The following is a 24,581-nucleotide window of genomic DNA, read 5'->3' as shown; positions in this document are numbered from 1 at the left end:
TCAATGAAAGGTAAGTAATTATTATTGCAGAATGTAAAAAAAGTAAGTACGTACGACATTTTTTTCTGACAGATTCGCGTCGATGATAATTCAACCAAGAGCAAAAACTACGGAAAGAATAAAAACAACTTGTTGACTAAATTATTGCGGTTCGCATACAATAAATTTAGCAGTTTTTATGTGAAGGTGCCCTCTGCACTAATATTATTAAGTTTGTCAGTAAAAGGAACTTGATATGTTGAATGGAATTTTTTACAAATATAAATAACTTAAAACGGTGTGATGGTTTCCATTTTAGGTAAGACAATGCGAAGTATTGCGAAGCCAGAAGCAATATTTTGAAGATCAAATTTCGAAGAATCCCCAAATATAATTTTGCAATTATTTTATAAATCTTACAAACAGCAAAACATCTGTGTGCCATAATCAAAACCTTCGAACGATGAGTTCTGGTGTTATCTATATTATATTAATATTTGCGCAACTTTTTATTTTTGGAGTTTTTAGGTTCACTAGGTATTTTCAGTTCGTAGCGTAATTTTCATTGAGAGCTCTGGAGCTTTTTTAACCCAGTTAAATGTCAACTTAAGACACAACGTCAATAAATTATTCATCGAAACATATCTTTTAACTTTCAACATTTCAATAACGAAAATGGTTCAGAAAAATACTTTTAAAAGTTGGGCGAAACTCTAAAAAAACACAAAGAATTATTTTATTTTATTTTTTCGTTGATGGCAATATAAGTGGTACTAATATCTGTGGAAAGTGGAAATATTCTTTAATGGCTTTTTCTATGGATATAAATTTGAAAGGCAACGAATTTTTGTGAAAAGGAAAACAAAAGAATATTGTTTCAAAGTTTTGCTGGTTTATTTGGCGTTATTAAAACTCCTGTGGTTTATTACCTAAAATGTAAGCCAATCTACTTTAACAATTGCGTGAACTCTAGTTAAACGGTTAATGATACCTGTTTTTCGTTCTGATAATATTTTGCTAGAAAACTGACACTCCGAGCATTTTTTTGATTTCATGTTTTAGGATGAACATAGATAGTAACATGGAGAGTGGAAAGCTGCAAACTATGAGACAGTTTGTCTCACAAGCCAGGGAATATATTGCATTCCACAGTGACAAAATATTAAGTACCATGAGCAAAACTTTAGCGGTTAGTATAAACTTTTGTTTACCTTATATTTAATATTTTTTCTCATCTGAAAAAAAAAATTCTTTATCTATCGTATACACATTACTTTAAATCATAGTATTTTATATTATTATGTAATCTACTATATTTTAGTGACCTTAGAAAACCCATTTTTGCTCTAATTTTGTGAATCTTATTACAATATTTACATTCAAGGCTAACCTTCTATCTTTAACTCTCAAATCTGTTCTTTATTTTCCTCTAATTTGCGTTGTTTTTTTGTTTCTTGGGTAAACTTGTCGAATTCTGCTGCATGCAAAGGCTCTTTGTGCATATTTCCTAACCTTCAAATATAACTTTGATTGAGAAAAAATGGAACTTCAATGCATCTTTTTACCATCTCGGACGACATAAATAGTTATTTCTTTTAGTAATTGAGTTGAAACCAAGTGCTGTTCATATTTTTTTTGCGTGTTAAGCGTGCAGCGGAATTCGACAAAATTCATATTTCTTAATTAACTGTAACATTAGGATATAGTAAGCAATAGATTTTATGATTCACATGGCTAAATATTGTTTGACTTTTGTGGTTACCGCAATGCGCTTCCTCCTTCCTGAGCTAAAATTTCAGACAACCTTCCAGTGCCTATCATCACATCTGCCCTGACGATAGACACTCCAAAGCTGCCCGAAACCTCGTCTCAATAATGAGGAGGAAGTGCAGCACCCTAAAAGTCAAACATAATGGATAAATAAAATAAATAAACGCCCGGGCTGTCGGCAATGACATTGTACTATTATTATAAATTACTTTGTTAGTAGTTTGTTGAACCATACAAATGTGGAACTTTGTCTACAACCTGCGCAGTATGAATTTCATTTTTTTTTTTTAAATACTACACGAGTACCAACTGCTCCCAAAAGTCCAAATGAAGATTTGAAAGTATCTCTGGCTCTGCCATCTAGCATTATTTTGACATGTCTAGCCCATTGTAGTCTTTAGAACTCACAGAATGATGGTCAATATGGTCATGAATCACAGACATCTTACGATGGTCTCATGCTCAATTATATTTTTTAAGTTAATGGTTAATTCTACCTCTGTATGATCCATTTTGTAGCTTAGGGCCAAAGATTTTGGAACTAGCTTTATCAAGATATGAATTCAACAACACGTTTTGCATTTTCAGTCAATAGCCTCGTCCGACACCTCCTTCTGTCCGAGCCGGCTGGAGGTGAGCGCCTTCCTGGCGAGTCTGTGGGAGGTGATGTCGCAGGAGGTGGCCCCACTCTGGCCAGGTATCGCCGTGCTGGCCAAGGCCGCGCAAGATCCGTCCTGCAGACTGGCCCTGGTGCACAAGTACAGGTAAAAACGTTGCCCATTCATTTTTTATATTTTATCCGGCCAAATGGAATTATGAACACTAAGCTGGATGTGTTTCGAATCACGTTTGATGACCATCAAATTTTTAATTTGTAAATGTAACCAAACATAAATTAATCGGTTCCATGATAACTCGACACCTTTAAAAGTGATGAAAAAATACTAACTTATAAACTTTACCTGCTTAACCTACTTTTTATTTTAATATACTTTTTATTTTATCACTTTTTAAAGACCTAATCAAACATACTGATTTTGGTTGTTGGTGCATGAGTGCGTGATTTGTAATTGTAGTCATGAGTAATTCAAGTTCAATGAACTTTTAATTTTCGAAATTGGAACTGATAAAAATACAAATCAAAAGTGATAAATTGGTTACCTAGTTAGCTGCGCCAGTTTACACCCATCGGGCTTTTACATTAAACAAGTATAAATTAATTACATTACACAGTGCATTCAAATTAACATAATAATAATGTTTGTGTCTTATTTTTGTCATAGCAGTAGTTTTTTAATTATCCTGTTTTCGTTTTATATTATTTTATTTCTTTTTATATAACCTAATCCTTGATAATTACATATGTTAACTTCTAATAATGTTAATCTCTTTTTTGTATTAAAAAAATTAAGAATTATATTTCAATAAAAGAAAAAATCATATAAAATAATAATTATGACCGGTCAGTGGCTGAGTTGACATCGCGTTTGGGTCCCACCCAGGCGTAGTGTTCAATTCCTTGGCTGGCTAAGCCCTCCATCACAACACAATCAACATTTTCCACTTACTGTGGTGGTAGTAGATTATCAAATATTGTCAGGTTATTCGTAACCCGGTAATATTTGTCTTTCTAAAAAAAAATTATAATATTTTTATAGCATTAAAAAAATATTAAAAAATAAGATTAGAACAAAATGAATTAACGTAATACAACAATACAAAAAAAGAGAGAAGAGAGAAAAAAGGTATTAATAAGTTCCTGGGGTAAATAATAAAAATCAACATAAAAGAAAAAGTAATTTATAAGTTAAATATTTGCATTAAACAGTAAGTTACGTATTATATAATATAATAATGTTACTGAAACAAAATGTTAGAAAAGTTATATTGTATCAACTATTTTATGTTTCAGATTCCTGCCGATTCTAACCAATCTCCTGTCAGATAAATTGAGCTACGACAAAAAGATGATACTCTTAAATTTGATGGAGGTAAACCATATGCATATGTAAATAAATGTACGTACTCGCCTCAAACTATCTCCTCTAAGTTATCCTTGTCAAACTGCAATATGTAATCTTCCAGGTGCTTTCGTACGGAGTAAAGATCGATTGGGAAGAGTCCTACCTGGAGCAGCTGCTGAGAGTGCTATGCGAGTGGGTGATGCTACAGACGTCCCTGGACCCGCAGGCCAAGGCAGTGGGCGCTGTGGCCCTCGCGGTGCTGGTCAACCTCTGCTATGGCAACCCGCGGGCCGTGCACGTGCTCATGAGGAATGTGGATACCAGGGAACTCATCAAGGGACTCGTCAGTATGAAGGTGAGACTTATTAATCATTCATTCTTTGGATTTATTGTGATTAAGTTAATTTAGGCGAAGCTAGCAGTTCACAATGGAGTACTGATATGGCAGTGAAGCATTAAACTAGCTGTAAAAATGAATAACCCAGAATCCTCGACTTCTACCATTCACTTTCTTTTCCTTTCTTCGTTCATCCACTCTACATGACTAAACCATCTAAGCCTCATCACTTACGTGAGAACAATCCAGTTATAAATACTCAGTTGTCATACAAATAGGTACATAATATGTGTGTATATGAAATTACAAAATTATACAAGATGTCAGTGGTAAAGTGCACTTATTTCGGGAGATGATTGTACATGATATTAAAAGTAAAAAATAATATATGATATTAAAAGTGAAGAAGAATTCCAACATTTTATGATAAAAAAAATCATTTGTTTGTATGGCAAAATGAATATTCTTTTATTGAAAAATATTTTTATATGGGTAAAAAACATTGGAATTTAGAAAAAAGTCATTTATCTTTTTACTTCTACCATCACTTTACCCCCGGACACCTTGTATTATAAACTCATTCAAACGATAAATAGTCCAAAGCAAGAGACACGAGTGATATATAATATAATTAGCTCAACAATAATTGTTACATGAGCAATAGCAGGAAATTTTTTCTGAATCTGTATAAATTATCGACGAAAATGTCTACTTCAGCACTCTCTATCTTATTATATATCGACACAATTGAGTCATATCTACCTCAATATTGATAAATCACAGGCGTCCTGTATATCTGTATCGGAAAGTCTCCATCCAGTGCAGGACCATGAGGAGTGGAGGATCATCAAGGCTATTGGAGTGGGCGTCACAGTCTTCAGTGATGATGCAACGACTAAATAAGAAGATTAGTGATAGTTAATTGTGTTAATATTTCAGGAGGGTGACTCAGCAGGCATACAGGTGGGCCGTCTTTTGATGTCCCTCCAGGGTATTAGGGGCGCTCCCACCGCACCTAACACCCGCAACTTTCTTGCCATCGCCCTGCAGGCCTTCGTCCAGGGTATCAAGTCGGTGAAGCTATACTTTCTTATTTATTTTATAGTATAGAAAATAAAAATATAATTATGATTTTACAATGTTAAATGTGCTCTTTTTTAAATTAAATTTTGATGTTAATTGTTACAGAGATTGTAATGCCACGCAGTTAAAGCACAGTTGCGCCTTCTTCAATGACCTCGCTTCCGACATTCAAACTAAAACACATGTATTAAACTATGATCGATATGAACCACCTCTACAAGAAGCTATCAAAGTAAGAAAAATAATCAAATGTAAAGATTCTAAACAAAATTTCAGTGTGTAAAACCAACGATATGTTCATAGTAAAGGCAAAATTATGATTAAATATGATTTTTAAGAGATTGTTTTTAAAACATTAAACATACGCTTTACATACATTATTACATCTGAAACTACAAAGCGTAGCTTAAAAATCAGTGTTTAGCTCCTCCTGAACATTTATGTTTTTGACACATGGGAGGTATTCTCGCGTTGACCACGTTATGTCAATAAACAATTTTTTGATTTTGTTTTCAGTTATTCCCAATATTATTATCTAAGACAAGCAGCCAACAGAGCGAAAGCGAAGGAAACAAATGTTTGGAGAGCACCCTGAAATTTCTACTTGCCCTTGTGAAAACAGGTTAGAAACATTACAATCACTTTTTTACAAAGCTTAACACTTGGCTAATATACCGAGAGCAGTTGTTTTCTGCCGCAATTTACATTTAAAAAAAAATTTACTTTGAACAAATTTGGTACAAAAGTACAGTTTGACACCGTTGACACTGTTAAAGATTTTATGGATAATATTTTTTTATGGATTTAAGAAAAAGTTTGTTAGTATGTTAATCCCTCTTTTAGCAATTGCAAAAAACATTGTCAAATTGTAAATAAAAATTTTTTAAAAGGTGAATACTGCACATGAGTGCAACCAATTCTGGCTGTTGCAATTGGGATCTGTAATGAGACTAAAAGGAGTAGAAAAGGGAAAGAGGGATATGCGTAAGAGGCAGATTGAGAAGGACCTGGATATTCAGATCTGGTCACCAAACTCGGCTAAAGCCATTTCAAGCAACATTACGATTCTGAATGGTGGTCTTTCACCAGGGCAATACCAAGATATAAAAACTTGTTCATTTTTATGCTCGATCACCAAAAAACTGAAAGTGAATAATATTGTTATGTTATGTATTTATGTGTAATGTAATTAAATAATGTATCTATTTTAGTTGTGTCTAGTTAAATAAGTAAAAATGTAATTTTCTTTTATCTGGTATAAAAACTTTAAAATAAAAAGAGTATCTAGCACTCTAATTATTATGCATTATTTATTTATTTTCTAGAACTCTATTCCCTCCGCCCCTTCTACTGCATCATGGCAGAACTTTGCGTGAAGTCCTCCCACGTCACGTCATGCGCCGCCCCTCTCTACGCCCTGTTGGCCGCCATCATCACCCAACATCATGAGGACGGCATGATGCCAGATGATCTGATGGCTGTGCTGTCCACTAGGATGAACCAACTCCTGGCACCAAACAGTTTGGACGCAAAGACCACGGGATTGGAATGGGTAAGATGCTAGCTAGATCATTACACAAGCAAAATCTTCTACTTATATGTAATGGTAATAATTTCAGTTATTCAAAAATTGTCAGGTTAGGCGCTTCTTCCTCAGGAATACACAAGTATCCAATAATGATGGTGTGTGTACACATAGCAAACGACTTGTGGCGCACAGTCCGTACACGTCACCACTATCTCTTGAAGCACCAAAACTAGCTCTAATAACCTCACTCACAAATGCAGTAGGCGTCATTTTAGCATTGGTCAAGCATACGCTGACACAAGTGACCAATATTTGTTAGACTAACATATTTATTGATTGTTTAAAGTTTCGATGTTGTGAGCGGTAACGACTTTGACCGGCTGAAACCATGTACGAACCTCTGCACAGATGTATGGCGGTAGTCACCAACATACTTGAATCATCGAGTATCGGGTACTTGTGTATATCTGTGGAAGAAGGGCCTTTTTCGTAATAGCGATGAGTCGTTCATGAACGAGCCGCACAATTGATAAGATTTCTGGTAATCCGTACCACGCACACAGGAGTATTTTCATTAAAACTCCGGTCAAAAGTCGATTTTACGAAGTTAAATAAAAACCTATTAAAGTCGCTCTTTTTTGTAGCTTAATAACCGGGTCAATGAATGAGTGATACATTTGTTACTCAGTTAGCCGTCCTTTCTCGCGCAGGCAGTCGGAACCCAGTCGTTGTGCAGACCGCGCGTCTTTGTTCTCGGCATTCGTTATTTTCATTATTTTGTAGTCGCAGTTGTGATTTGGTGTGCTAAATTGCGGAAAAAAATTATTACGAAAATGGAAGTAGAAGGTACGTAGAATATTTTATCATGCCAATTTTCTACTTTATGTAGAATTAAAGTGTTTTAAAAAATTAACCGAAAACATTAAAAGAATTGTATAAAAATATTAAGATAATCACGTTTTTGATTATGTGTCGAGGCTTGTCAAACTTTTCTTTTATGATTAATATGTTTACTAGGATATTCTCTAATGAATACAAAAAAAAAATTCTGCTTATATTTGCACCATTTTTGTTTTCGATCATTTGAAAGTGGTAAAGTAGAATTTGGGTAAATTTTGCTTTAATGAATTTTATTTTTTATTTTCAGATAATATTGGATCAACCATTAATTTTAGTAGAAGAGCTCTACATGACATCATGTGTGCCTGCAAAGCAAATAAAATTAAAGAAATGTTAGTGTTTTTGGAAACAAAGTTAGTTGAAATAACCCAGTGCCCTGAGGATTAAAGATTTATTTTGAGTCGCAGCCTGAGATATTTGAAGACTGAATTTAAGCAAAGATGGGAAGCAGCAGGTCGGAATAAAGAGCGCTTTTTACGTAAAAATGATACATGGCTCACATCTTCTATTCAATTGGAAAAGTTCAACGAGGAAAGTAGCCCTAAAACGGTCGGCCAACAAAATCTTTTGAAAACTTAAGTGAGCGTAGTAAGCGACGAAAAACCAGTGAGATACGGAAGCAAATACCTCCTGAAGAACTTGTTTATGCAGCTGGAGTCAGTCAACGCATTATTGGAAATACTGATGCCTCAGTATTGATAAAAGAGATTGTAGCAACGCCAACAAGAGCATCAAAAATTCGCAAATCTTATTCTCTATCCCAAAATCAAATAAATGTGAAAAAGCACACACCACAAGAGGCATTGGCAATATTTGTTGAAGGCGACTTTACGAGGAGGCAATGGGAAATAATTTATAATGCTAATAAGAGTATCTACCCATGTTACTCATTAATCCAAAAAGCTAAAAAGGACAGTTACCCCAAGGAAGAAACAATACGTGTGACTGAAACCTGTATGGAAATTCAGGTTCAAGGTTTACTGGATCATACGGCATCTCGCCTATATAAGTACCTTGCGGAGGTAATAGAGTTATTAAGAAACGATGAAAAAAAAAACTTGGAACTTATATCAAAATGGGGATGTGATGGATCACAGCAGTCGCAGTTTAAGCAGAGATTTCAAAATAGCTCAGATAGTGACGCTAATATATTTCAAAGTTCCCTTGTACCTCTGCGACTGAATGTAAATGTAAATGGCGAAACGAAATTAATTTGGCAAAATCCGACGCCATCTTCAGTTCGATTCTGTAGACCGATTCGGATAAGATTTATAAGTGAATCCAAAGATATCACTAAGGAGGAGATAGCTTATGTTAATCACCAATTGTCACAAACAGAAATATATATACCTTCCAGTGGATTGGTGAAAATAAATCATAAGCTACTATTTACAATGGTTGATGGCAAGGTATGCAATGCTGCTACTGACACATCTTCAATTATGCGCTGCTATATTTGTGGACAGACTTCAAAATATTTTAATAAGCTGAAGGAAGTACAAGAAGTAAATGTCGAAGCCTTGCAGTTTGGACTATCTGTTCTCCACGCCAGAATACGATTTTTTGAGTCCCTTCTCCACCTCGCCTATAAAATCTCCCTAAAGAAATGGCAGGCGCGTACACCAGAACAAAAAAAACTGTCAAAGAGACGAAAGAAAGAGTGCAAAAAGATTTCAGAGAACGAATGGGACTGCTCGTAGACGTGCCTAAAGCAGGATTTGGAAATACTAATGATGGCAATACAGCACGAAGGTTTTTTGCTGACCCTGATACATCTTCTCAAATAACCAGTATCAATTTAGAACTCATCAAGCGATTCAGAACAATCCTTGAAGTGATTTCTAGTGGAATTAGCATAGATACCAAAAAGTTTGCTACCTATGCCAACAAAACTGCGAAATTGTATGTAGAATTATATGGATGGCACCCTATGTCACCTACAATTCACAAAGTTTTAGTTCATGGGTCCCAAGTTATAAGCCATGCAATTTTACCAATTGGTCAATTATCAGAAGAGTTTGCTGAGGCCCGAAATAAACATTTTATACAATATAGGCTTAATTTTGCAAGAAAGTTTTCTAGAGAAGCCTGTAATAGAGACATTATTAATAGATTGTTGCTAAGCTCCGATCCTTATTTAAGCTCCATTAGACCCAAGAGTCAAACCAAGAAAAAAGCATTTTCGAGTGAAGCGCTTAAACTGATGGTCGCGATTGCACCGTCATCTTTGCCTTCTACATTAAATGATGAAGAAGATGACGTTAGCCTAGAAAATATGGAGGAAGAGGATGAAGATGTAGAAGATGATGTTAGCCTAGAAAATATGGAGGAAGAGGATGAAGATGACGAGTATGATTAAATATTTTTTAATTTGAGTTTTTGAAACTGAAGAAAATAATCAAAAATTGCTTTATAGTAAATATTTGTACTTTTTTATTTAATTAAAGACTGTATTATATAATAATACGTTGTTTTATTATAAAAACGACCATAAAATAGTTTTGACCGGATTTCACATCGAAATACTCCTATGTGCCACGGTGCAATTGGACGGTAACGAATGGAAGGAACTTGTAAATGATAACACATCAGAAACTTTAAAAGGACTCTTGACTTTTATTTGCTCTATCCCCAATCACATTGTGAATATCAGGAGATCCAAAACTACCCAAGACAGACCAAGGAGTGGTGTCTTTACTATTAAAAGCGTTAGCGGAAAAAGAGGAGGTACAATGAAAATCAAATCTTTTTATAATCTGCTTGGGAGTTTGCACCTACCGACATCTATGTATGATTTCTACAACTAATTATCTTGGCTACATACAATTCAATTTTATCTACTTGGAGAGGTGTGAGTCCTAGATAAAAACTGCATTATTCAATTTTAAACATACAGATTCTAAGTCCATTTCAGCTTTTGAACAAAGTTTTATCAGCAGAAAGGGACAACTATGATGTTGTTAAGCTTGTCAGATTATTACAATTTGAAAGAAAGCTGAAACGCACCTAGAATCGGCGTTTATACTAATGGGGAACTTTCAAATGTCGCTTTCAAATGGCGCTGAGTGACCCTTTGATGACTTTCTCAAACGTAAATTTTTACGAAACAACTAAAACATTATTATGGAATTTCACCACAATTTGTTAGTATCAACTATAGAACTACCTATTAACACATTGTTTGCGGGAGACGCTTAAAAGCGTCTTTTGCGTACTGTTGGTAGAGAGCGGGAGACGCTTAAAAGCGTTTTTCGTATTTGTACACTATTGGTAAAGCGCGGGAGACGCCATGCGTTGTAGGTACACTTAGAGTAACAATATATTACGAGTAACGTATGATGTTGGTTACTCTGTGAAGTAAAAATTATGCGTCAGCTCTCGTGACACGTGTACTAGGTACCTGGCAATTTGTAAAATTGGTTCGGGTGGCCGGCCGACTGTGGTCATAAAACATGCACTTGAAATAAAATAACTGTAAGATAAATGTTTCGTTTTTTTTAAATCTTTATATTTCTTCAGTGTTAAAGCGATATTGTTTCGTTCAAGACGTTCTCTATTTTCTTTTCTGTCTACATTCCGCTTTAAAAATTTCGTACAAAGTATTTGTGTGCTCTGCTCGAAAATTTATTTGTTACATATTTGTTACAAAATAAAGGGATATTTTTTCATAAAAAATACCCTATAAAATGGACTACGGTAATGATAATCGATTACAATAAATATATGAAAGGCATTGACCTAGCACACCAATATCTTTCGTATTATTCTATTTTACGAAAAACCACCAAATGGACAAGAAGGCTAGCGATGTATATAATAAATTGTGCATTATTCAACTCATTTGTTGTGTACAACTCCGTAAAAGAAAGGAAAATAAAATATAAACAATTTTTTAAGGAAATCGCAGAGCACTGGGTGGCTGATCAGATTTCGTCAGATAATAGTCAAGACCCGGAACCAACACCATCAACATCTGGTATCCGAAGAAAATCTTCAAAATCTGATCCTCCAGGAAGACTATCTATGGATATGCGAAAACATATATTGGAAAAGATTGAAGGCCCTGGTAAAAATAAAAATCTGCGAAAGCGATGTCGTGTGTGCGCGGTACACAAAATACTTAGCGAAACCCGGTACATGTGTAAATTCTATGATATACCTTTACATGAAGGGAATTGTTTCCAACGATTTCATACTTTCAAACAATATTAGTGTTTAGTGGTGTGTATTTAAAAAAATATATATACTATGTTGAATGTGCATAAAATGACTAAATAGACAATACGACAAAAGTGCAGTTTTTTCAATTTTTTTTAAATTTAAACTTATATATCGTAATTGTTTCTTCAAAAATATAAAAATTTGTGAAAAGATCATAATAAAAAAATTCGAATAAGGTAAAATACTGAAAATTTTATTTAAATTTGATCAATAGTTCAGAAGTTATAGCTATTTTACATGAAACGGAATTTTGCGCGCGAACGAGATAAAAATTGCCCGCTTTACGGCGTAGATTGATTAACTCTTTGCACGCGGCCGTATCAACTGTTGTTACGGCAAAAAGTCTATACTCACACGCGGCTGTATCAACAGTTGATATGGCAACTTTGACGGCCGATATTCCCGCTCTCTTTCGTCATAAATGTATTTCTTGCTCACTTGGACATTTGTAGAACTATCACGATGCTGACATCTACAAGAATTTCTCAAAAATAAAATTTTATTTCATAAAAAAAGATCGATAACCAAGTGCGCCTCTTCGCGCCTTTTAGTCCTTTAGTTTACATTTTTGTCAACGGATGGCGTTAGTACTAGTTTGTCATTCACAATTTTTCATAACTAAGAATGATAAGTGATCATGGTGTCCCACTTGTGTCTATAAACACAGTGGCCTAAGTACACACACACCGAGAGTGGTTTATTTATGACGCCGAGTGAATGGCGGGACCACATTCAAAAGATACGGTACGTCTTTGTATGAAATTTTATGTTTTTGTTTTTATAAACATCTAAGAGTGTTGACACACGAGGATTTGTTTTCATATTGTGGAGAATAATCTGTTCTGTCTATATAGTCCAATAAATCATGCCAGAATGCTATAATTTGACATTTAATTGCATGCATAGGTATTTGAAAATATGTACCGCGTACGGGTATAGATAAAACGGAGCATATTAACGCGTTCAAAAGGTTAAAAAACCCCCCGCAAACATTGTGTTAAGTATCTATATTATGTTCATAATATTAAATATTTATCGGTGATTTATACTAACGAAATTTCAAGAAGCAGCTATTAGATTTGCACCTCAGATTGAGGGAATTTATCTCAATTGGAGATAAGATAAGAATGGTATTTTACTAGTATTTACTCTGATGGAATTGGAATTTGCTTTGTTCTATAAATCTGCCTCAAAATTTGGTGTTTATACAGTAGAACCCCGTTAATTCGAAAAAACGCTTAATTCGAAATTTTCGCCAAAAAAATATCCACAGAAATTTTTTTTAAATTCGAAATTCGTTAATTCGTAATTCGAAATTTATTTTTGTCCGCACACGAAAATTTGTTTGTGTAATTCGAAAAAATTCGATTTTTGCGAAAATAAATCTTAAAATTTCGTAAATCTGAATCTAAAAGACCGCCATGACGGTAAAATGCCGAAAAGTGTATTTTTACGTGTTTACACATCGCCCTAATTAGTATTATGATTTTGTAAATTGGAATCGATTTACACTGGAATGTCGTATTTTTTAAAATTTATTTCGAATATCCGAGTTTTACGAATATACTTCAAATATCTGAATTTAAAAGACCGGCCGCGACGAAAATCGGCTGCGAAAATTCGATTTACGCATAAATATATCGTATTTTTCGAATATCCGAGGACCGGCCGCAACGTTAATCGACCCCGAAAATTTGATTTACGCGGAAATGTGTGGTATTTTTATGAATTTGCTTAGAATAACTGAACTTGAAGGGCCGATCGCGACGGAAATCGGCTGCAAAAATTCTATAAACGGGGATACTTGGTATTAATACGAGTTTACTCCAAAGATACCACCCGAATTTGAAGGGGCGGCCGAGGAACTCAATTTTCGCCGTTTTTTTTTTGTTCATTAAATTTCGAATTACGTGGGAATTCTTTAATTCGATATATCGTCGACGGCAATCCATCACCGCGTAAATCATATTTGGCCACTTTTCAGGAGAGACATAAAACCACTTTTCTTAATATATTTACATCGAAATCGCGGCAAATCATTTTATTTTTCATGTTCAATTGTCTTTACAATTATGTATTTAAACACATATACGTTTTTAACCGAAAATAAAATAATAAATGACTTAAGCGGTGATGTGCAGTAAAATACGGCAAAAGTTTAGACTTACGCGGAAATTTATTCTTTTTGGGAGTTAGGTTCATAATATCATTATAGTTTTAAAAGACGGGAACGTGGAAACAAATGTTATTTTTTTTTATTTTTTTATAATAATAATATTTTACAACAAAGTAATATTATGTTACATGACATTATTTAGACAAATAAAATAGTAGATAGGTACCTTATCATAAAAATACACAAAATTATTAGTTACTCAATGACACCGACAATCATCAACGTAAAAATTTAGCTCATCAAATTTTTTTATTAAAAAAAAGTAAACTTACACTGTAGGTACCTCGTGTAATGTTAAAAATATAAAAAAAATAAAGTTATTGATATAGTAATGAATCATAATAGCTATGACAATCTTGCGGTATTACAGATTTCAGTTCCTGTAAATGTTTCCACTTGGATTCTTTTATTTTAATTCTATCTTTGTAAAGTTTTGGAATCTATATTATCTTTAACTTTTTCTTCATGTGCCTTTTTTTTACGTACGATGTGTCTTTTCCAAACCTCATCGCTAATATTCCCAACGTCGTGACCACAACATGTGTCACACCGATCTTTTTTGGGCATAAAAATACTCATGTTTTCTTTTTTAAACACATTTTCGAAAGTTCTGCAACTCATGGGACTTCCTACATTTTCCTTACAATGATCTCAATAAATATCATACAGTTGAGCCAAGCTTTTGTTAAGTAAGTACAGCTTTTTTGTAGATTTACGACAATAGTGCGATTCGAGTGTTGGAAGATCGTGAAAAAACTTCAGTAATAACATTTTTTTAGAATTTTCTCCTGTTGTTCGTCGCCTGTTCTGATTCGTCATGGATGACATCGGAATCATTGCAGATTCTGATTTTTCTGCCCAATACCTAACGGTCCATTCCTTAATCCCCAGGGTATTCAAAAACGACATTTTTTCAAACTTGGGCTGTAATATTTTCAATGGGCAAAAAATACACCAACGTGCCTTGTCTACGAGAAGAATTTTTCAAGAATTTTACTTAAGATAGGAAGTTGAGAGATAGGTCTATAGTTTGTAACGTCATGTTTATCGCCTTTTTTATAAATGGGAGTTATTACGGCAGATTTCCACTTATGAGGAAACGTTCCATCACTTAATGATTTTTTGAAAATTGCGCTGACCGGAATAGTGATATATTTACTACAGTTACGTATGAAGATACCAGGCAAACTATCTAAACCAGGTCCTTTGTTAATGTCAATGGATGAAAGATATTTGTAGGTGATGTCTTCATTGATTTTAATTGAGTTTATGGCTTTATTATTTAACGGATCAGGTTCCTTGACATCAGGTGCTAAATTTGGGGTATGATCAGTGAAGACGGTAGAGAAATAGTCAGCAAACAGGTCAGTGATCTCCTTACTGTTGTGTGCGATTTTCGAGCCGTATGTTAGGTGTTCCGGCATGTAGGGAGATTTTCTTTGCGTTTTGACAAAGCTCCATATTTTTTTTTGTATTATTTTGTATAGAATGTTCTAAGTGTGAAATATAATTGTGGTATGTGAGAGTAGCAATTTTCTTTTGTCTTTTTCGGAGCAGTGAAAAGGTTTGGTAATCTAGTGGGTTCTTGTGGCGTTTCCAGGCTCGAAAGAATTTCAGCTTTTCTTTTGTAATGTTAATAAGAGCCGATGAGTACCACGTTGGGAAATCGGTTGGTTTCACAACTTTCTTTGGAACAAAGTCATCTATTAAGGCGTCGATGATTAGGTACAAGCTGTTAACCGCCGTGTTAACGTCCTGTGCGTTTAAAACAGAAGACCAGTCAGTTTTTGCCAGAGCGTCATTGACTAGGTCATAGTTGACTTTATTGAATAACTTGATCGTCTGGGGTGAGGAAGTGGTTATGGGGGCGTAAATATTGAGTTCAACTATTAAGGATGTGTGATGTGCGTGAATATCTTGGCATATGTATTCAGGAGATACCATCGAGATCAACTCCACACTGACTAATTGTTGGTGGCTGATTTTGGGAATAATCAAGAAAATTCCAAATTATTTATATCAATGTTTTCTATATTTTCATTTGTAGAACATTCACCAACTTTTTTTCCACTGCCCTGTTTGTCAGATAATGTATTTATTCCGAGTTCTTTGCACATAGCATCAACAAATAACTCATCATCGCTAGAATCGTACATTTTGTTACTGAAATAAAAAAAAATAAAAATAATTAATATATTTGTTTCGCTATATACTATTAGTGAAGTAATAGTAAAGTATAATATATAATTATTAGTAAAGTCACAAAAATTAAAAAGGACAAATCAAAAAAGAATGAATCAGCGCGTATCTCACGTTTTCCGATACAATGAAACGAATCATTGCGAAGTGTATCAACGCGTAAGTTCATAATGATTAATAATAACGTCTACCGTGTGCACAAACCAATGTTTGCAATATATAATTACTTAGTCTCATAATACATACCTTTTGTAAGACATCCGATGAACAGAAAACACATAAATTTAAAAAAAAACTGTTGTAATCAGCGAAATAACGTGTTGCGGCAATGACGGTTGGTCAACGACTGAGATAGGCGATGATTTTACCCAAACGGAAGGCAAATGAGATGCGCGGTGATACTATTTTCGTTGTAGGACTATTTCCTTACATTGAAAAAATCCTATAATAATCCCAACGATGTAGGTTTATGACCGCCGTCGAATGGCATTTCAAGATGACTTACGCGGTGATGTTACATACGCGGTGATGGATTGCCGTTGACGATATGGTTTTTGATGTCCGCTGGATTTCGAATTAACGAGGTTCTACTGTATTGACAAAGGCGGCATTCATTTCAGATACCTTAGTTTTAACACATGTGTTATTCCGATAAATTATTTTATGGGTGAAAAGGGCATATTCAGATATAGGCGACATTCGCTGCCGCTGTGCGTTTGTCACTGTTTATTGAATTACGTGAACTGCGTTTGACAGTCCAATATATGACGTACCTACACCTACTTTACCTAGTATCGTATTTTTCTCGTGGTACTAGATGGCGTACCGGTACCACGAGTTGTATGATCATTCATACGGTTCGGGAGCTGAGAGCCGTATCGGGGGAGCTGTACTGAGAAGCCACATCAGGCGAGTCGTATCGGGCAAGCACAGTATTCTCATTGCTCTTGGCTCCTGATCGATTGAGCTGTCATTCAATTGAGTCGACTCTTTGAGTCGTATGAAAATATTGAGCTGGTACCGTGCCTCCTAATTCGTAGCCTGGGAATGTTTGCCTTTCTTTTTATTTTTTTTTCTTTCTTTGCGTTTTGATGTTTATTGTTTAGCAGCTGAAAATATTTTTGTTTTGCTGTTTGTTTTCAGCTGCAATTAGTTGGGGCGCTGTGTGAATGCAATGCCACCCAAGATGCTGTTGTGCACAATGTTAAAACTGAGCAATTTGAGGGTGTCATCTTTGAAATTGTTCAAACAGCGTTACAAGTAAGTCTGCCTTTTCTCTGTTCTCTGGCTGAGTGGATTCTGAATTTTCTAACCTGCCCAATTTTTTCCCTGGTTTTATGATATTTCTAGGTAACTAATTAACCAATTCTAATTCCACAATAATTGATTTAATGTTGCGAGTGGCCTGCTCTCTGATGACGAGTGGTGTAATTTTTGGGAATAGATTTGAGACGATTGACAATTATTAGACCTTTGAATTTTTTGTGTAGGTACTGGTTTGGGTACCAGGACAGAGGACCAAAAATCAATACTGATAAAATAAGTACAAATAGTCACCTTAATTTTACAGAAATTAAGTAATCCAAAACCATGATATATTTTAAAACACATTGAAAGCAGATTTTTTTACACAATTTAACTCAACATTAACATTTTTTTATTGAACTTGTACTTAAACATAATATTTTTTTAGTTACTGTTTCAGTTGGCAATTTTGGGTTACATTCCTTAGGTTGGGAACCCGTGATATAGATTATAAATATTTATATTTTTAAAAGTTTTTAGGTGCCTACTTGAATCATTGTAGAAACGTTTTATTGTCATTAATAATAATCATAATTGGATGACTTATAATACATTTCTACAGTGATCTATGTTATTACTAACTATTTATGGAGATAATATACAGTACAATACTTACCTGGTAGGTCACTTGTACCTAACCAGCATATTTGAAAGCTAAAATAAAATATATTCTTCATAAAAGAACAAAATTATTATTTTGAGATTAATTTTACTTTCAATAATTTTGCTCCAACTCATTTAAGTTTTAACCTTTTATAAATTGAAAGCTTCAACTTTCCAATACTTCTATTTTGAAACCTTTTCAGTAAATTTTTCTTTGTTGTTGTTCATTCTAGAAAGGCAGTCTGGATTCTGGCCCCACATATGATTCTGTAGTGATAGCCTGCAATCTCTGCCTCGACTTGGCACAAATATGCTCTCCGTGGGAGTCGGTGCTGCACATTTTGTTGAGCAATCGTTCTGTAAGTAATTCTACATTAATGCTTTGGAAATCTAGAAAGTCACAAACGTTACTTATTTCACAAGCACCCCATCTCGATCCCGTTGTGAGGTGCAACAAATACAGGACTACTACCCAATTGGTAACCCAGGGAAAGATGTTGTTTAGTACCGACGATTGATACTTGAAATGGAGTGTATTAACAAGAAGAAAAGTTCAAGCGATCTTGTTTATTTATCATGAGGAATACTAGGAGTGAGGAAAGGAAGCCTTTACCTGTTAATGGTGGTTGTTTCTGGAAGATTCCGTGGACACTTACAGTTCATAGATGTACATCTTATAAGCACCGTTAATGTTAGAGATTTCCACAACACAAACTCTCTTTACAATTCACCAAACGACAATAATGTATTAAACTTAATATGCAACGAGTACTATGACGAAAATTCAAACATATTATATAATTCGTAACAAAATGACACTCGTCGGTCTTTTTTTTTCAAATCTTCTTTCTTCCAATGAATGGAATAAAAAATAAGAGAAAGAATTTGAGAACGAACTGGAATGTGGAATAATCTTAAAACTGTTTCAATATTAAACAGATGTCACTATTCATTCCTTTTTTTAATTGATCGGTACTAAGTTCCTCCGAGTTTTTGTAGGGTGAAGATTACCCTGATAATATCTAAACACCAATAGGAGAGGGCAAAGAATAAGAAAAACTTTTTACTGAACACATTTATTTATTAACAACGCTTTTCTAATGCTACGAATGTGTTTTTGTTTATTTTCAGATACAAAAAATCCTTAGTTCATGTCTCAGTACCATGAAGGGAGAAAGAAGAAAGCAAGCTCTCAGCATTATCAAACATCCCCGTTTCCCCACCGATAGAATTAATCAGGTTGGTTATGTTTAGGGAATGCAATCCCGGTATAGCGGGATCCCGCTGGACTGGCGGGATTACAGAGAAGCGCAGCTCATACGTGTTACCATAAATGAACCACTCACTAGATCAATATCTTCGGGTTTTTCGTACTGAGCCCATGGGTCCTAAAGTTTGCCATAGATAAAAGTCTGTTCCTGAAAAATATACGTCACTACACGACATACTCACCATCGACTAGGATAGAAACTATAAAAAAGGCGTAACCATAGACAATATAATTCTCATTCGGAGCCAATCCCATTCACTAGCCTAAAATCGGCCAATGACAGCGGCCTATAAACATGCATGAAGTGCACACTGGTTTGTGGAAAATATACGTCACACGTCAGCCATAGAGATTACCGTGTCTTTTTTTCTGACCCACTTTTTTCTCGGAGTTATACCCCCCTGCGTGTTACTCTCCAGCGTGGAAGCTGAACAAGCTTTTTCAGCCGCTGGCTACCTTGTGTCCAATATCAGAAGCCGTTTATCAGATGACACAATTAATACTTTAACTTTTTTACGCAGCTATTTCCAAAATAATGTTTAATTAAACTTATGATGCTCATTGTACAAGAATATTATTTATCGTGTGAACGTTATTATTTAAATTTAAGTTTCAGTTCAGTTTCAGTGCCGGCAATCCGGGCTTTTATTTTATTTTCATTTGTGTACATAGATTTCTTTTACCCACCTCACTAGACAATGTCTGTTCCGAGGCGGGTATGTTATGTAAATTTATGTCTTATCTTATTCTTTGCCAATTTATGACTAAAACTTTACCTATGTCTAACTAAAGGTATACCTATTAATAAAGAACTTGTTTTATTATAGGTATAAATTTAAAACTCTAAAAACAAGGTTGGTAGATCGAGGTATTAGGTCTTTATTATACGATTGATTAGATATCTAAGTCCACTCTGCTGGATCCCGCAAATACCTGGATCCAGCGGGACTAAGATTGTTCAGTCCCGCAAATACCTGGATTGACATTTTCTTGCGGGATTGCATTCCCTAGTTATGTTCATTACTTTTATTATGGTTTCAAAACTGCAAGAAATATTATGTAAATTACAAAGTCAATGATAAAAGTTAATAATTTTAGTAAAAGTAGAAATGTCTTTTCTGAGGCAGCAAAAACTTTCAAACCGCCTAGTCTGGTATTGTGAAATTTGCACATATCTGGTAGTTCTAGGTCAAAAAATTTTTTTCAGCTGCTTTGTCACTTTAGACATGACAGAAAAAACTATGTTGTAAATTTCCTTTCTGTTACATGGGTCGTTTATGAGAGTAAGATTTTTTTATGTGGGTTAACTGCCCGGAGCTAGTGGGACTATGGCATGGAAAAGGAGAGTTTGAAAATAACTGACTGCTCAGATCTAGTCACTAAACACGACTAAATCCATTTATTGCAATATTTTGTTTATCAACAGGGGTTTTTCCACTTAGCCAACACCAAGAGTATCTACCACCCTGGATCATAGTACATAGAATATGTATATATATACAGTAGAACCTCGTTAATTCGAAATCCACAGGACATCAAAAATCAAATTTCGAATTATCGAATTCCCACGTAATTCGAAATTTTATGACAAAAAAAAAAAAAAAACACGCCGAAAATCGATTTTCTCGGTCGCCTCTTCAAATCCGGGTGGTATTTTAGTAGTAAATTCGTATTAATACCAATTATTTCTTTATTTTTAATTATTTTATCTTTTAGCGGCCGGCACATTAAATTTAGATTTTTGCAATAAATTCGTAAAAATGCTATATATTTCCACGTAAATCGAGAATTCGCGGCCGTATTCCGTCGCGGCCGGAACTTTAAATTCAGATATTCGAAATAAATTCGCAAAAATACGATATATTTCCGCGTAAATCGAGAATTCGCTGCCGTATTCCGTCGCGGCCGGCTGTTTAAATTCAGATATTCGAAATAAATTCGCAAAAATGCTATATATTTCCACGTAAATCGAGAATTCGCGGCCGTATTCCGTCGCGGCCGGTTCTTTAAATTCAGATATTCGAAATAAATTCGCAAAAATACTATATATTTCCGCGTAAATCGAGAATTCGCTGCCGTATTCTGTCGCGGCCGACCCTTTAAATTCAGATATTTGCAAAAAATGAATTTCTAAAAATATGCTATATTTCCACGTAAATCGAATTTTATCGGCAGTTTTTCGTCGCGGCCGGCCTTTTAAGTTCAGATATTTGAAGTAAATTTGTAAAAATATGTCATATTTCGGAGTGAATCGAAATTTTTTGGCCGATTTTCGTCGCACCGTATTTTTTAACTCGGATATTCGAAGTAAAGTTAGTAAAAATACGATATTATATATTTCCGATAAATTGAAATTTCGCGTCCGATTTCCGTTGCAGTGGGTCCTTTTAAATTCAGATATTCTAAATAAATGCGTAAAAATACAATATATTTACGCGTAAATCGAGATTTTGCGGCACATTTCCGTCGCGGCGGGTCATTTGAAATTCAAATATTCGAAATAAATTCGTAAATAAACGATACATTTACGCGTAAATCGAACATCGCGGCCGATCCTTTAAATTCAGATATTTGGTGTAAACTCATAAAACTACGACATATATCCACGTAAAACGTATTTTCTCGGCCCTTCGAACTCGGATATTCGAAATAAATTTGAAAAAATACGACATTCCAGTGTAAATCGATTCAGATTTACAAAATAATAATACTAATTAGGACGATGTATAACCACGTAAAAATCCATTTTTCGGCGTTTTACCGCCACGGCTGACTTTTAGATTCAGATTTACGAAATATTATGATTTATTTTCGCAAACATCAAATTATTTCGAATTACACAAACAAATTTTCGTGCGCGGGCAAAAATAAATTTCGAATTACGAATTAACGAATTTCAAATTAAAAACCATTTTGTATGAAAGAATTTTTCTGTGGAAATTTTTTGTCGAAAATTTCGAATTACGCGTTTTTTCGAATTATCGGGGTTCGAATTAATGGGGTTCTACTGTACTATTTTTGAAATCTGCGAAATAAACAACATCTACGCTGGGTTTCCAACCCACAACTTTTGGAATATGGAGCCAAAGAGTTTACCGCAGTTTGATGTATGTTGTGAGGTTGAAGTAAGTAAGAAAGGGGAGGAGTATTGTATTAATTATAGTTACACCTTCTTCCACCAGGTATTCTGCGCCTTTGAATCCGGTGACGCTGAGAATGGTTTCCCACCTGCCAACGGCATTTCTCTCGGCCCATCTGACATTGCTTCGGGAGGGACCACGGCATCGTTGGCTACCTTCTCGCATGCACAGGAACACTCACTGGATGATGTTATCAAACGCTTAAACCAAACACTGGAAAATAATCAAGTAACTATTGAAAAATAATATAAGGTCATGAAAGGTGATTGAATAAACTAATGTAACATAATCTTAACTATTATTTTATTATGTTCTGTTTTGTCCTGTTAACAAATAATATATTTATTTATATTATTTAAAAGCCCAAAAGGCTGCCCAAAGGGTAGCACATCTATTTATTTTATTATTTTAAATATAAATAAGTAACATAACAATAGATAATCTGCCAATATCCTTCAAATAAATATATTGTACGCATTTTTAGCTGATTAATATGCCTCTATCGAAATATAAATCTAAGTCGACAATTTTCGAAAAAAGTTCATTCGCTGTTTTTTTTTTTATGTGGCGTATTAACGTCATCGGTTCTTGTATACCGTAATATTGTATATTTTACGGAATATATCCTGAACATCCATTTTATCGCCCGATCTGAATGGGTTAATATCTAGGGAGCGCGTACAACGACATACTGAGTTGGGGGTGGAGTGATATCCCTCAGCCGAGCAGTGCTGAAGGGACCGTAGCGGGAGAGGTGGTATGCGCAATACAAAGCTAATTTCCTACTACAGCAGGTCATTCTAAACTTGGACAGAGAATAGAATTATATGTAGATTATTTCAAATACAAGGTATTTAACTTTATTTTCAAAGTCGTCTTTTATGTATGTATACGTTTTAACAGGTGACAGACTTGACCACATCCAACATTATGGAACTTCACAGCTGTAAAGTGTCTTGTCTAGAACAGAGACTGCATGCTTCAACCATCGCATTGCAGGTAACATAACATATACTAGTTATAATTATCTTTATCTCACAATATGATGTTATCTCATACATAGGAACTAGTGTAGAGAGCTAATACAATGCCATAAAGCTGCTAGCCTAACTAGTGCTAATAATACCAATGTAAGTTACACCAGATTATGTCAAAATAATATTATAAATTTAAATCATAGCGCAAGTCAGTCAGATTTCACATCAAATAATGCAGTTGTACAAACATAATTTTTAATAAAATTATATACAAAATGTTAGTACGTAGTGCAATTTATTAAATTTTCACCGTAAATGTGGCTATGTAATGTATTATGTGTTTTATTTCCAGGGTGCAAGTCACAATGTGGCTTCATTAAACCACTCCATGGCCCTCCTTCAAAGCATTAATAGAAAGCAACAAGACGTCTTGTACACAACACAATTGCACAATGAAAAGTAAGTCACCCAACATTTTATTTATTTATACTAAAATATAAACATGTTTGATAACAGAGTTATAATAATTCGTATATTGAAATTACATTTTTATAATAATGAACTCCAATGAAAAATATTATGGCATAAAAAAAATATTCATACAGAATAATTAATAACCGGTTGGTGGCTAAGTTGACATCGCGTTTAGTTCCCACCCAGGCGTAGTGTGTTCAATTCCTCGGCTGGCTAAGTCCTCCATCACAACACAAGCAATATTTTCAGCTTACTGTGGTCGTAATAGGAGATTTTCAAATATTGTCAGATTATTCGTAAAACAGGAATGTTTCCATATTTAAAAAAAAAAAAAAAAGGTACACAAACACTGATTCTAAATATACAAGTTCTATTTTATATTATAATACGTAGAATATAAATTCTAAAAAGTAATCCGTTACAAAAGTCGTGTGTTAACGGGTGTCAAATTTCTGTGATTTTCTATGGCTTGTCTATCTATGTCTGTTTGTGAATTAACGTTGAATTATTGGCTCGAAGGGCAGACCTCACGCGAAAATAACCAGCTGCTATTGTTTCTGAATACAAGAACAACGTCTGTAATATAATAATATGTACATTGTGGTTAGGTAAAAGAACACAAACATAAATTTCATTAGGTCGCCTATTCAAAGGT

At 34.5% G+C, this 24,581-nt stretch overlaps 1 protein-coding gene across 2 annotated transcripts in view; it reads left to right on the top strand.

Annotated features, from left to right (window-relative positions):
* Positions 1-804: 804 nt before the first annotated feature.
* Positions 805-24,581, top strand: part of LOC149411486 (uncharacterized) — a 38,055-nt gene continuing 14,278 nt past the window's right edge. Inside the window, exons 1-15 of one of the 2 annotated variants that reach the window (XM_089646768.1) lie at positions 805-915; positions 1,042-1,168; positions 2,338-2,513; positions 3,662-3,740; positions 3,835-4,068; positions 4,990-5,120; positions 5,239-5,365; positions 5,650-5,755; positions 6,459-6,685; positions 17,301-17,417; positions 18,299-18,424; positions 19,197-19,304; positions 22,518-22,703; positions 23,379-23,474; positions 23,805-23,911. In XM_089646768.1, coding sequence (XP_089502894.1) covers positions 914-915; positions 1,042-1,168; positions 2,338-2,513; positions 3,662-3,740; positions 3,835-4,068; positions 4,990-5,120; positions 5,239-5,365; positions 5,650-5,755; positions 6,459-6,685; positions 17,301-17,417; positions 18,299-18,424; positions 19,197-19,304; positions 22,518-22,703; positions 23,379-23,474; positions 23,805-23,911 — 1,949 coding nt within the window. In that variant the 5' untranslated portion in view covers positions 805-913. The remainder of the gene's footprint in view (positions 916-1,041; positions 1,169-2,337; positions 2,514-3,661; positions 3,741-3,834; positions 4,069-4,989; positions 5,121-5,238; positions 5,366-5,649; positions 5,756-6,458; positions 6,686-17,300; positions 17,418-18,298; positions 18,425-19,196; positions 19,305-22,517; positions 22,704-23,378; positions 23,475-23,804; positions 23,912-24,581) is intronic. The other variant, XM_089646769.1, reaches the window with a different exon arrangement.

This window comes from Hesperophylax consimilis, chromosome 25 (genome assembly GCF_061612785.1).
Source record: "Hesperophylax consimilis isolate HC1 chromosome 25, BYU_Hcon_1.0, whole genome shotgun sequence".
Lineage (NCBI taxonomy): Eukaryota > Metazoa > Arthropoda > Insecta > Trichoptera > Limnephilidae > Hesperophylax > Hesperophylax consimilis.
The sequence above is the reverse complement of the archived record's forward strand: the minus strand, read 5'-3'. Positions and strand labels throughout refer to the sequence as shown.